General features: G+C 39.3%; 1 protein-coding gene across 1 annotated transcript in view; it reads right to left on the bottom strand.

Annotated features, from left to right (window-relative positions):
- dock3 (dedicator of cytokinesis 3) overlaps nt 1–15,221 on the bottom strand; it is a 233,896-nt gene that overhangs the window by 16,544 nt on the left and 202,131 nt on the right. Inside the window, exons 30-38 of the mRNA XM_017450749.3 lie at nt 14,725–14,825; nt 9,133–9,191; nt 8,162–8,310; nt 7,956–8,041; nt 6,609–6,635; nt 6,362–6,457; nt 4,517–4,577; nt 3,600–3,693; nt 2,888–3,036 (exon numbers count right to left, since the gene is read on the bottom strand). Coding sequence (XP_017306238.1) covers nt 2,888–3,036; nt 3,600–3,693; nt 4,517–4,577; nt 6,362–6,457; nt 6,609–6,635; nt 7,956–8,041; nt 8,162–8,310; nt 9,133–9,191; nt 14,725–14,825 — 822 coding nt within the window. The remainder of the gene's footprint in view (nt 1–2,887; nt 3,037–3,599; nt 3,694–4,516; nt 4,578–6,361; nt 6,458–6,608; nt 6,636–7,955; nt 8,042–8,161; nt 8,311–9,132; nt 9,192–14,724; nt 14,826–15,221) is intronic.

Here is a 15,221-nt window from a genome sequence, read left to right as displayed (position 1 = left end):
ACCTTTGGCCATATAGAGTATGTTATTAATAATTTTTAGCCACAATATTACCCTTATTGGTCAAACCATCCATGTAGTAGAATGTTTTTTCTTGCATGCACAATACAGGATTGAGACTCAAGCAGGCACAGAAAGTAGGTCTCTTATTGAAGCTTCACAAAACTTACTAAGATGCTACCCCAAGAGTTCGCGCTCTCTCTCTCTCCCCCTCCTTCTCTCCCTCCCTCCCTCATATACAGGACATGTATAATCTTAATGCTATGCTACACACCACGGTCCCAACTCTCCTCCTAGCCCATAAACAATCCCCGTTTTCTCACTCCGAAGGCTCCCAGATATAAACAAGGCCCTTTCTCATAGACTCCCTACGCCTGTAGTCATGACAACCAAGTCTAGCGAAGGGCAAAGACGTGAAATAAATCCTTAAAATGCCAGCATGATAAATTCCTACATTACTAGTGTGTGCTATTCACTATTCAGCCATGAACGGCCCATTAAATGGTTATAACATTACTTAAGACATTCTAAATGCAAATATAAGTTAAGAGCAAATTCGCAACAAAGATGAAAAAGTAAAAGTAATACACAGTACTGTATGTGTGAAAAAAAAAAAATCAGGTGGGCGATATGATAGAAACGAAATGATAGTAGCCGAATTGTTTTCAATTTGTAGTTTAATTTCTGCAAATAACTCCGTGTTTGAGAGATAATTAAATAATGTAAGTGTAGCATATTTATTAGACCACAGTCATGTTTAATGATTAAATCTGGTTACAAGGTGTTGATTAGTGTTTTGAAATAATCAACATTGTGTGGTAACATTCACTGGTATGTTCCTTACGTAAAACCAGTGGTTTTAATAACTTTCTAATCATCATTACCATTACAATTAGTTGTAACGTGTTGGATTTGACACGTCCAGGGTATATACTAACTACAATGCTGTGAAAAGGTATTGGCCTGATTTTTCTATTTTTGTGTATAGCTCTTACTAAATAATTTTAGATCTTCTAATGAAATACAACATGAAATAAAGGCAACCTGAGAAAACACACAATACAGTTTAAATTTAATTATTTTCCTACTGAAGCAAACTAATTAACCCCTTAAACATAAAATCTGTTTGTGCCAACTTTAGCAGCAATAACTGCAACCAAACGCTTCTGATAACTGGAGATAAGTCTTTCACTGACTTATAGGACTCGGACTTAGTCTACAATGCTTTGGATCATTGTCTTGCTGCATAATCCAATTCCTCTTGAGTTTCAATTTACGGACTGAAGACCGGACATTCTGCTTTAGGATTTTCTGGTAGAGAGCAGAATTCATGTTTCCCTCAATTACTGCAAGTTGCCCAGGCCCTGAAGCAGCAGAGCATCCCCACACCAACACACCTCCACCACCATGCTTGACTGAGGCTATGATGTTCTTTTCTGTATTTGGTTTACACCAGATGTAATGGGACCCCTGTTTTACAAACAGTTCCACTTTCGACTCATCAGTCCACAGAAAATTCTCCAGAAAGGTGTGAGGATAATCAAGGTGTGTTCTGGCAAAATTCTGTCAAGCCTTAATGTTCTTCTGAGTTAGCAGTGGTTTTCACCTCATCACTCTTCCATAAAACAATGCTAAAAATACAGTGGATATTTGTATATAGAGAATATTCTTGCTAAGCTCTGTTCTTAACTTTTGACCACAAAGCTGACATTCTACAAATGTGGAATGAAATCTCTGTAAAAACGCTATTGGGTGCTTTTGCTTTAAAACGGGGGTATTTTATACACTTTGATGTTGTATTTTTACTGTTGATTATTAAAGATTATGATCATTATCCCCACTCCACACGGGAATAACGACACATTTGTGCTTAACAGGTATATGGTCTGTATAAATTACAACCTGTGGGCACTTCTGCCACATCCTTCGGCAACGTTGTTTTGCAGTAAAAAAAACAGCACTTCGGGTCATCTCGACACTTTTCGTCCATTAGCAGTGGTGCCCTCTGTCAGGAATCGTAAAATGGCTGCCAGAGCACTTCCGGTGGCTTCACCTACTGCTGTCAGTTTAGAATTCTATGAGCTATCCAGTGAGAGATATATATATATATATAGAGAGAGATCAGTGGCTGAACTGCATTATGAATGCAGTTTTATAGATTTGGGATATTAGTAACTATGGGGGCAAATACATTTTCACACAGGCCCCGTTGGTATTGGATGACTTTTTTGCTTCAATAAATAACATTACCACTTAAAAACTGTATTTTGTGTTTACTCAGGTTGCCTAGGCTTTATATTAGATTTTGTTTTAATTCTGAAACAAGTTAGTATGAGATATACACAAAAACAAGAAGAAATCAGCACTGTATATCCAAATATACTACACTGAGAGTTATTTCACATTCGCATTTTTGCCAGAAAGCGTGAACGCGAGGCCGCTGCATTAGTTTATTTTATTAAGTGGGGAAATCAGTGAAGATGAGAGTGAGATGGGGAAGGAGGGATGGACTGTCAACCCAGATTCATATGTCGATTGCTTCATATGCTATTGTTATGAGGAGTAAAAGTATACTTCTCTTTCGATGTGTTATTATTGAGTGATAAGTCGATGTATTCCCATGTTAAAATTCGGGGCTCCCTCGCAATATACTGGGAGGTTGGCAGGTCTGATACAGTGGTGTAAATATTAATTTTTTTAATACTTCCACCCTAGACAATAGGAATGGTCTGAGGACCTTAATCAAGCCAATCATTAGGATTTGTTGCTTTACTGCAACGTAACCTATTTGCAAACAATGAATAAATCTCAATAATTCAGAGGTTCTGAATGTCAAATGTTGCAGGAAATGTGTTTTGCGTATGAATGTGTATATGTGTGTGTGTCCTACCTTGCCCTTGTTGAAATAGTGGATGACCTTGCGGCAAAGATCCTCTTTGCGATGCCACTCGCTCTGAGCCGGATAGTGCAGAAACTCCCGCAGGGGTCGATCCTCCCACTGCAGCAGCTCCCAGTACAGGAGCAGAGTAAACGCCGCCTCTGTGGGGCAACCCGACAGATTAATGATGATATGCGCAACCATTCAACACTACTCAAGTTTTTATTTCACATGGACATTTGACACTTATTTAATCGTAGGGTTGGCGGTTCAATTCCCGGCCCGCGTGACTCCACATGCCAAAGTGTCCTTGGGCAAGACACTGAACCCCAAGGTGCTCCCGATGGCAAGTTAGCGCCTTGCATGGCAGCTCTGCTACCACTGGTGTGTAAGTGTGAGTGTGTGAATGGGTGAATGAGACACAGTTTAAAGTGCTTTGGATAAAAGCGCTATATAAGTGCACCATTTACCATTTTACATTTCACTCTCAGATCAGAATTAACCAAACATAATCTTTGGAATAGAAATATGATTTTGAAAAACTGCCTTTCAGGGTCATGAGTGGCAGAACTGTCTAAAATTTCATTCTCTTCACAAGTGGCTCATATACACAGAAGTCAGGTTTGGTCTAAAACCTGTTAGGTCTTATTTAGAAAGTAATAAAGTTATCACAAAGCAACATCTAATACATCTGCTACATTTTCGGATAGTGTGTTTCGCTTACCTGTGTAGTTCTCAGCCTGCAGGTGCATGTCACAAAGCTTGTGAATGTAGCGGATGTACATCTCCTCTTTGTTGATCTCAGACTTATAGAAGTTCTGCGAAATACAAACCATCATCACACAGGAATAGCTGAAAAGGAAACAACCTGAAAATGCTAATTTTACTAATAAACAATAAGCGTTAAATGTTCAAAATAGTCAATGAGATAATGTTAGCTAGTCACTCTTAGCAGTTGTGCATAAATACGATCAAAAACATAATCAGATGTTCACACAAGTCCTAAAAGTAGATAAAGAGAACCCAATTAAACAAATGAGACAAAAATATTATACTTGGTCATTTATTTATTGAGGAAAATTATCCAATTGCATCCAAACTGTAAGTGGCAAAAGTATGTGAACCTTTGTGTTCAGTATGTGGTGTGACTTGCTTGTGCAGCAATAACTACAACTAAACATTCCCTGTTACTGTTGATCGGTCCTGCACATCGGCTTGGAGGAATTTTAGCCCGTTCCTCAGTACAGAACAGCTTCAACTCTGGGATGTTGGTGGGTTTCCTCACATGAACTGCTTGCTTCAGGTCCTTAAACAACATTTCTATTGAATTAAGGTCAAGACTTTGACTTGGCCATTCCAAAATATTAAATTTATTCTTCTTTAACCGTTCTTTGGTAGAACGACTTGTGTGCTTAGGGCCGTTGTCTTGCTGCACGACCCACTTTCTCTTGAGATTTAGTTCACAGACAGATTTTCCTTTAAAATTCGCTGGTATAATTCAGAATTCATCATTCCATCAATGATGGCAAGCCGTCTTCTACTTTTAGAAATTGTGTGAAAATCTGATGATACATAGAACATTCTATAAAACACTTTCGAGCACCACTGTAAGTGAAAGGGGTTGGCAGAATATAAACTCACTAGCAAGTTGACAGTGCAGCCAATCTTCTTGTTCTCCGTCTCATCTCCCTTCATGCAATCCCTGTCCACATAAACCAGGACTGGATAAACAAATCTATGACTTTTTGTAATACATTCAGAAAGACATGCAACTCTGTATGATTGTACATATACATTTTTGGAAAATGTTGGAGACGGCATCATTGAATGATGCAAGAATGCAAAAACAGAAAACAGAGTTTGTTCCAAAACCCATTATTTTCTGATATGTGGATTTTTCGACTGGAGTGCATATTTTTATTACTCTTCCATCCATACATCCATCCATCTTCTATACCGTTTATCCTACTGGGTTACGGTGAACCTGGAGCCGATCCCAGGGAGTATTGTGCACAAAGCAGGGTACACCCTGGAGAGCCAATCCATTGCAGGGCTCACGTACACATTCACACACCCTTTCATACACTATGGACATGCCAATCAGCCTACCATACTCCATACGGAGTACCCGGAGGAAACCCCCGGAGCAAAAAAAAAACATGCAAACTCTGCACACACAGGGCCGTGGTGGAACCCCAACCCCCAACCCTGGAGGCGTGATGCGAACGTGCTAACCGTGCGCCCTTGATTACTCATAAACGATCAAATCTGCCAATCTTATTTAGCAAATTTTATTTAACTACTAGCAAATTCAAACTGAATTCTGAATTTCGTTCTCTCAACCTGGGAATATGAAAACAGGATACACCATCCATTCAAATGGTTAAAGTTGACAGACTGCTGTTGCTAGGCAACTGAGTATTATAGACAGCACCCACAAACTAGCTGAAATGAACAATTAAATGTCTGTTGGGATCTGCTCTAAATGCACATCAACTTTGTGTTATAACATTACAACTATGAGCTGAGAAACGAGGCAGTATAGTACACAATCTTCTCGTAAACTTGGTAAAGATGACAACATTTTGATCTGGTTTGAATAGGTTTAGAATATTTTTAAAGTTCCGAATCTCCAAGCACAAACAGAGCATGAGGATGAGTTGTAAATTCATTCTTTCAAAATGTAAGGCATACATACACTTTAATACTTTTTCCAAGTAGGTAAAATTGTGAGCACACCATTGCTAGGCAACACAAAGTTACAGCTGCATTGAAGGTAGCTAATAACAGAATAATGATTGAGTGAACTAGCATATCTTATCTTTTACATGGACAATGTAAAGGCCGAGAAATGAGAAAAACTGTGGGGAATATCAATATTTGCATGATGCGTGTTGTGTAAATTAACAAATAAAATATTCCATACAACAAAAAAATTGCACAAACCAAACCCTGCTGAAAAAAACTCCAACAGAAACCCTCATAGAAACTGTAATGGTTTTAATAGTTATAGTGGGAATTGTATTGGTTTTAATTGAAACTATGTGTGGGTCTTTACTGGTAATTTACTTCCTTCTGTTGGTGGCATGTTAGGTCTAGTGGATAGCATTAAGGACCAATAATGGTAATAGTAATAGTTTTTATGTTTAGCTGATGGTTTGTAATTGTGTTTGTAATGGAAACCATTAGAATTTCTGTACTGGTGACATTGTTTTTTTTTTTTCCAGCAGGGAGTTTTCTGCCAAATGTCAACACTGCGTTAGAACTTGTGAACACAGCATTCTTTGAAATATTTTGACTGTGTAGCGAATACGTGCACCGGAATAGTGGAATGTAAACACTGTAGAAACACGACCCCCAGCGTGACGAGCACTGAATTAGAACTGTGATTAAAGTTTCGACCATACCTACGTTATAATCACCTACCAATGTTGTATTCATGGTATGTAGCAGTGATGTATTTGGTACTGGCACTATAAATCCCACCTGTAATCCAGTAGCCTCTCCATAAGGCGAGTGACAGAGGTGACGAAAGAGATGCCTGTCTCACGCCACGTCTCCTGCTCGATTTTTTCCAACAGACTAGACATCAACAATAAAAAGCAATGTCAGACTTCTCGATGTTACACCAGAGGTGAAAATAATGGCACTTTTCTGAAAGAGCAGCTCAGTGTAGCACATAAAACGGTTGGTATTAGTTGGCGTAGAACTAAAGTGGCTAGTGTTATCTTACCTGGGATAGGGCCCAAAAAGCTGAGTACTACAGTCCCGCAGCACAAAGCAAACACAATGAGGTTGTTAATTTAATTTAATGCTACAGAAAACATGTTAGCAGCAAAGCAGTCTCCTATAACTCTCCTTTAACCCTAATTCTCTGTCCATGCTTACTAAATAAACTTGATAAACATGCACAACATTAAACTGTGTTGTTTCCAACATTATATTGGATCGGACACATTCCAAGTTGAGGATTTAATACTGAAATTATTCTAACATATGTATTCAAAACTCACACATACCGAAACTAGAGAAAAATATTAAGCTTTATTTAACAAGGAAGTCTCTTGAGGATATGCACATTTGTAAGATATAAAATTACAACAGTACCACACACATAGGGTAAGGGGAAATAAAGTGACACAGTTATAAATGTGTTTTATGTGCCAAAACATTGACAGCGTCCGACGGTATTAATCACATTTTCAGTGATTCTTAATTTGAAGTCATTAAGACGAATGTAGCTTGAAAACTTTTATCTAAGTGCTATTCAGAAGTAGTGTGAGAGTTAAGCAGTCAGGGATGAGTTTGAGTAAAACAGTTATGTTGGCTCAGTTACGGTATGTGTTCTTCACTGTCTCACAGTTTGATGTAAGCACAATACGTCATACTGAAATGTATGTTTTCGGGAATAAATACGCTTAAATACAAAAACAAAACAAAAACAAAATGCTAGTTAAGGGCTACATAAGTACATAAATATGACATTCAATAATTAATAGTATCGCCACTTTAAATTCCACAAAAAGGTTTTTATGGAATGCCTGGTCAGCTTATCCTTCATACTATGAACATGCTTTCTATCCAGGAAAGCACATTGAATGAAACGAAACAACTCCAAATAGTGAATTAAAAGCATGCTGAAATCTATTAGATCCCACGCATACATTACGACTTCGAATTAGCATTTCGTGGATTCATTCATTTGTGCGCACAATTTACTGTTTGTTCGTGATATAAAAAAATTCATGCAAAATAATAGGATGTGCTGGGTGAAGTGCTATTTTATAAGCTGCAAAAGCAATACAAGTGGAAGCCATATTGATAAATGAAACCAAATTTGCAGTGATGACGACGACTAGGAGTGTTACGCAGGAAGATTTTCAGCATGTTAGTTACATTAGATGTTTATTTCAGCGGTTGCTGTCTTTTCATTCATATATCATCATATTAGTCTTTTTATTTTCCATTCTGAAGTTGTCTCTTGCTTTTATGTTACATCAAAATACACTTTACAGCAAAAGAAGAATGTTTGATCTCCCTCTCTCTCTCTGTATGTGTATGCGCGGGTGTGCGAACTCACAGCAACCCAAAAAGCTCTCTGTAGTTCTCGTCTCCTTTACCCTCAGACACTAGACTGTCCAGCTTATCTATGAGCTCTGCCTCCACCTGGAAACACACACAGGAGAGAGTTTAAGGTCTGTACGGTCTGATATCTTCATTCAGTTGCAGGAAAACCTGTAGATGATCGACACATTTTGCTTCACAAAGCTGCTATAGAGGTCTCGCCTGTTTGAAGTTGCCGTTCTTGCGCTGTTCCCAGTCCATCATGTCGTGGAAGATGGGGATCATGATGTTCCTGACCTCACTCTGAGGCACCAGGGTCACGCCCAGGAAGGGTCCAATCATTCCTGGGATAAAGTGGATCTTATTTTCACCTGGAGGAAAAATAAACAAAAAATTTATAAGAAAAACAATGCAAAGTCAATTATAATAACATGACTTGAACTACAATAGGAGGGTTTATGAGCAACGTGAACATTACATATACATATATGTGTGTGTGTGTGTGTGTGTGTGTGTGTGTGTGTGTGTGTGTGTGTGTGTGTATGTATGTATATATGTATATATATATATATATATATATATATATATATATATACACATACATATATATATATACATACATATATACATACATACATACATACACACACACACACGTGTGTAATGTACGTGTGTATCATTTTGTAACATTAACATAATAGGCATATGTATTTTACATGTTTGTACTGAATCTAAAATATTGGTGTTGTAAACTTTAGTTTTTGTCCTGTTTTAGGAGCATGACTACCCTAAGTGCCATAACAAATAGCATATTATAATTAGGCTAATCTAAAAATATACTTAAAAAGTCACAGCACCTGCTACGTATATACAGTGTTCAAACTTGTTCATTTTTATGTATTTGTTGTAAATCGATTAGTAAATGTTCCGTTTATTCCGAAACTGAAGACCGTATCTGGATTGGATGCTCAGTCAAGCAAACTAGGCTGTGAAATCGAATTACGATATGATTATTTATGAACATGAAGCCATAAAGACCTGCCATGGGTATTTTTACTTTCATCTATAGAGGTCAGCATTGCTTTTCCAAATAGCACCATGCGTGTGTGTTGAGGCTGAGAGAGTGAGAAGGAGAGCTAGAGCAAAACGAGGCAGGACAGCGAAAGACAGTAAAACGATAAGCTGACACTCACCAAGGTTTTGCCACATGCTGAATAGCTCATAGGCCATCATGACTCTCATATCACCATACCTGCAAAAACAAAAAGAAGAAGAAAAAGAAGAAGGAATAAAGAGGTTGGAAAGGTGATATTAAACTTCATTATCCCTAAAAGAGAATAGTCATTAGTGAGACAGTACAGAGGTGAACAAACACAAAGGTGAGCATACACGCCTTACGTCTTAAAACCAATTACGCATTATTGTTGAATTCTTGATTCTGATTGGTCAGAAAGTGTTCATTTTCTATAACAGTGGCTCTAACCGTAGTACTGGCTGCAAGGTAAAATATGTTATCTTTTCTCTAGAAAAAAAATAAATCAGTGGGACCTGCATGGGTGCACCACATAAACATATTTTAAAAAGTTAAGTAATTATTGATATTATTTCGCATTTTTGAAATGAGTCTCTAGTGTAACCGTCAGAAATAAAGCTGCAAGTTTGCGTTTTCTGTCAAGGGAAAGTGTTCAGGACAGAGAACGTTCCGGTTTCTCAGAAACATAAAAAGCTGCGTTTTTTTTTTTTGTCTTATTAACTCCAAGAAAGACACAAGAGGCTGGTGAGAAAACAACTGTTTATAGCTGTTATAAACGCTAACACGTTACAATAAGAGTACATGAATAATCCTGGCACTAATACCTGAATTAATACTTACCTAAATGTAACCTAATAATGAATTAAGCCATGTACTAATCACAAACTAATGAAGCGCTAACCATAACTACGATGTGATTCTAATGAATTCATGCGTGAATAACGACCACCAACCCTAACCCTGTACATGTTAGCAAATGTAAATTAGTTAACGTATTACATAATAATAATAAATAAACTAAATCAAACATGCTTTGTATAATTTGCCATTTGCAGATGTGTACACAAAAGTCATTGGATGGTGCTGGATTGCTTTCATAATTTACACTGATCCTCCTTATCGAACATAGAAAGACGCACTAATAATAAACAGTTTCTACATTCTGCGAAGGCTGAAGAAAGCCCATCTCCCACCCCTCATCCTCACCACATTCTACACAGGAACTATTCAGAGCATCCTCAGCAGCTGCATCACTGTCTGGTTCGGAAATTGCACCTTATCGGATCGCAAGGCCCTGCAGCGGATAGTGAGGACAGCTGAGAAGATCACTGTGGTCGCTCTTCCCTTCATCATAGACATTTACACCACAAGCTGCATCCGCAAAGGTACCAGCATTGTGGATGACCCCACACACTCCTCACACACACTCTTCACCCTCCTGCCGTCTGGAAATAGGTACTGAAGCGTCCGGGCCCTCACAGCCAGACTGTGTAACAGCTTCTTCCCCCAAGCCATCAGACTCCTCAATACTCAGAGACTGGACTGACTGACTGACTGACTGACACACACACACTCTGAATTGAACATCATCCCACTCCCATTGCAATATTTGCACATTGCTGCATTGACTATTGCATTTTTGCTTCTACAGTACTTATAAAAATATAGTATTTAATTTCTTGTCACTATTATACACTTTACCTGGCTGCTACTGAAATAACTGCTATGCCCATTTCGGTATGAGCTAATCTGCTTTTTTTTTTTATACTCAATCATGTTACTGACCTGCTGCCAATTAACCTAATTATCTGCAAAATGTTCATCCTGCTGTTTCTTTTTAGTAACACACCTTTTATTGCCATCAAATTCAAAATGACCTTATATTTTTCTTAAAACAGTACATTTCCTCAGTTTAAACGTTTGATATGTTTTCTATGTTCTGTTGTGAATAAGATATGGGTTTATGAGATTTGAAAATCATTGCATTCTGTTTTTATTGTGGTTAGCACGTTTACCTCGCATCTCTGGGGTTGGGGGGTCAAATCCCACCTCTGGCCTGTGTGCACGGAGCTTGCCTGTTCTCCATGAGCTTTGGGGGTTTCCTCGGGGTACCCCGTTCCCCCTCCCCCAAAGGCTGATCAGCCCTTCCAAACTGTCTATAGGGTGTGAATGGGTGTGTGAATGTGTGCGCGCGATTGTGCCCTGAGATTGGTTGGCACCCCATCCAAGGTGTCTCCTACCTTGTGTTCCAAGTTCCATAGGTTCCAGGTCCCCCCCACCCCCCTACGACCCTGTATAGGATAAGCAGTAGGGAAAATGGATGGATGGATGAAACCTAAAATGCCCTTCTAATAGAGAACAGTTTCTAAAATATATATGTTATACTATAACAGATTTGTGGCTATAAGATTTAATAAGCGAAGGGCAAAAACAAGGAGAGGAAATATGAGGACACTGCCTGACAGAGTCTGTTGTTCTGTTTGAAAGCAAGGCTAATCCGAGATCTAATGTGAGAGTGTGCTTGGCTTTGGGAAGGCAAACATGATGATTAAGATGCCTTCTGCAAGGACACACACACACACAAAACCTCTTCAAGAACGAGCAATTAATCAAAACGCACTGAAACTTACTTAACGGGAAAGAAGTACTTTAATTTCAGACACACTGTTAAGCACTAAGCCATTCATATTCACACTCATTAATCACACATCTTAAGCAAGGCATCACAAACACACATTAAGTGATCTGTCCACCCAAACCACGGCTGTATGAAATGCAAAGTAAACAGAAGCCGCAGTAAATGCATATACTGTACCTGTTTCAGTATGCGTGCACTTAAGAATGTATAAGCATGTTAAATGTTTCATGCTAGCAGGTTATAAATCCTTCATGCTGTGCTCGAGATGAGCCGACTCAGTAGATCTAGCTGATGAGGATGACAAAGACGAGGAATAGTAAATGTTTCGTCTGATTTATTTATTATGCTGACACTGTGCACGATCAGTCCTTGCTCATCTTTGAAAATGTCACTTCTGCGCTGTTGTCTATTGCTCATTAACAGACTGACTCGGAAAGCTGGCACCAGTATGACACATCATTCCTCTCCTTCAATTGAAAATTGTTTGTGCTTTATTTATAGTGAGAGTTCTTTACTGAGTTGTTCAGAAAGGCAGCAAACATGCAGTGACATCCTGCCGGGGGTCTGAAAGCCGTGGGGTCTCTTGAGTCATTAAAGTAACACGGCAAAATTTTGGAAGGGTGCAGAGAAAGTGCCGAAAGAGCTACCGCCATCCCGACCGACCTCTCAAAAAGAGAAAGAAAAAAAACTGATCTAAATGCTGTGATGCCAAAGGCTTTGAACGTACACATCAAGTCCTTGGTAGCTGCTTAAGTATGACATGAGCTGGCAGCACATCAGACTTATGCTGGGTGTATACCGTAGGATCTTTAGCCTGATTTGATCCCAGTTTGCGCTTTCCAGCAGCTCGACCAGAACTGATTACTGACATGGATAATCTGCGGGTGTAAGATGGTAAACAAGTTGTTCTTATGCCTTCAGATGTGCCTCTAGACTGATCAATGTTCTTCCAGTACTTTCAAACATGTTTGATTTTTCCTCAGCTCAGTTATATGCTTGTATTGCATTGGATCAATAATTGCAATAATGTGGTAATGAATGTACTTCTTATTAAATAAAGATTCTAGTCATAATAAGTAAACAGTGTGGAAGGCACAGATATGGCCGATATGCTATTTGCCTACTAATTGGTTTGAACCTTCTTCTTTTCGTGTCAAGGTTCCACTTCATAGTGGAACCATTGTGGTGGAAGGATTAGCCGCTCAGCAGAATGATACTGAACGTTGCCTAGGGTGCGCCAGGGGAGGCTCCTTCCGTGCACCCACATTCACACACTACGGACACTTTGAACACGCCAATCCGCCTAGCATGCATGTCTTTGGACTGGGGGAGGAAACCGGAGTACCCGGAGGAAACCCCCGCAGCACGGGGAGAACATGCAAACTCTACACACACAGGGCCACGGTGGGAATCTGTGGCCCGACCCTGGAGGTGTTAGGCGAACGTGCTAACCACTAAGCCACCGTGCGCCCATGGATATGGATTGGTTTGAATGGAAAGACGGATTTTTACTTTGTATATACATCATGAGGTAAATGGTAAATGGTGTACTTATGTAGTGCTTTTATCCAAAATGCTTTACACTGTGTCTCATTCACCCATTCACACACACACACCAATGGTAGCAGAGCTGCCATGCAAGATGCTAACTTGCCATCGGGCGCAACTTGGGGTTCAGTGTCTTTCCCAAGGACACTTCGGTATGTGGAGTCATGTGGGCCAGGAATCGAACCGCCAACCCTACGATTAGTGGACAACCCTCTCTACCAACTGAGCCACAGCCGCCCGGGTCCAAAAGTCTGAGACTAAGCAAATGCGTGATAGTGACCTCGTTAACTGCTTTGTACAAAAGGTCAGATTTTCCTCATGTCTCATGTTTCTATTGAGGCATGTGTTCAGACGACCTGATCAGCTGACGACCTGATCAGCTGGTGAAGCTGATCTAAAATGAATCATAAGATTTTGCTCAAACTTGTGGAGTCTCTACCAGCTCGAGTGCACAGTGTCATTAAAACAAAAAAGGAACGTACAAAATACTACAAAACTCTGAAATTCATGCAAATATTTCATGCAAAGATTGTACTTTTCACAGCAATATAATTTGTAATGAAAATTGTTGTATTAAATAAGAAAAGAATGCAAAATAGAAGCATTTTCACTAGCACTCTCAGACATTTGGACCCCATGTGTTCAGCTAAACTTTGTTTTTATTTTTATAAATTTGCAAGATCACAAAAGTGTGCTGAATTTAAAAAAAAATTGTTAAGGAAATTGAGGTGGTCAGGATGTGCTATGCAAAGCAGTTTCCGTGAATGGTTCTTTCAACAGGGTCTCACAGTGGTTTGCCAAGCACCTCCGGGTTTGGGAGTTCGAATCCCGCCTCCGTCCGGTGTGTGCAGAGTTTGCACGTTCTCCCTGTGCTTCGGGGATTTCCCCTGGGTACTCCAGTTTCCTCCCCCTGTCCAAAGACATGTGCTGTAGGCTGATTGGCATTTCCAGAATTGTCTGTAGTGTGTGAGTGTGCGCTGAGATAGGTTGGCAAACCGTCCAGAGTGTCCCCCCCTTGAACCCAGAGATCCTTGGAATAGGCTCCAGGCTCCCCCAATGGATATGCGGTATGGAAAATGGATGGATGGATGGAAAAGTAGTCCAATTAGCATGATGTGGTTTTGTATCTGGATTTATGATGGAAAAAAAAACTACCCATCAGTAATTGTCCAATGTTTAGTACAATAAACAGAGTATGCAATTAGTCACACTACCCATTTCCCAAGCCATTTTTGCCATAGTCCTTGCAGAGTTTGCCATTTTTATGTTAAATTGGGTGAGTTTTGGAACAAAGCAGGTCCATGTGTATTGGGGTTTTTGGGCTAGTGTAAATATAGTCTGACTCAGTCAAAGCAAATAATTGGTTATGGCAAACAAATGGAACCCATAAGCACAAACAGTGTATGTATGTATGATGTACAGAACTAATTCTGTTGCAGGATATATTGTAATAATTGGAGTGGACTTTTTGTGTGGCTTTTGACATGCAGTTGGACTTGATATTTTGCTGAGACTTGGCAACAAGCAAAGAGCTAAGTATACAGTACATCAGGCCTTGAGTCTTACTTGTCTAGAATCTTCTTCCTCTTGGATGGGGTTAAGATCTCGAGCTGCAGACTGGGCTGGTTGATGTACAGTACTGCAAGACTGAAGTACGAGTTCCAAACCTAAAGTAAAGAAGGATCCATATCATCAATACACATACTCAATAGACCCAATGCCAACCAATCTGGTTTTAGCCCAAAAGCTAATCATAATTGTTTGTGAGGAGAAAGATTACAAGAAAAAAAAAAAGATCTATTATATAAATATTGCACAAGTTATATTGTGCCAAGCTGTTTGGCTATAAGCTTCTCTTCACTGCTAGCAATGTTAGTCTCGCAGCTCCAGAGCAAATCTAAAAATGCAAACTTAGACTAAACTAAATAAATCAATTCATTTAGATTTGGGGTAAGAGGAGATGTGTGTGCATATTTGGCCAAGCTACTGCATAAATACATTTAAATCTGTCTATAACATAAGCTAACTATGTGATGGTGAGTCAAATGAAAGCCTTAAAAGTA

The sequence above is a fragment of the Ictalurus punctatus genome, chromosome 21 (assembly GCF_001660625.3).
Source record: "Ictalurus punctatus breed USDA103 chromosome 21, Coco_2.0, whole genome shotgun sequence".
NCBI lineage: Eukaryota > Metazoa > Chordata > Actinopteri > Siluriformes > Ictaluridae > Ictalurus > Ictalurus punctatus.
The sequence above is the reverse complement of the archived record's forward strand: the minus strand, read 5'-3'. Positions and strand labels throughout refer to the sequence as shown.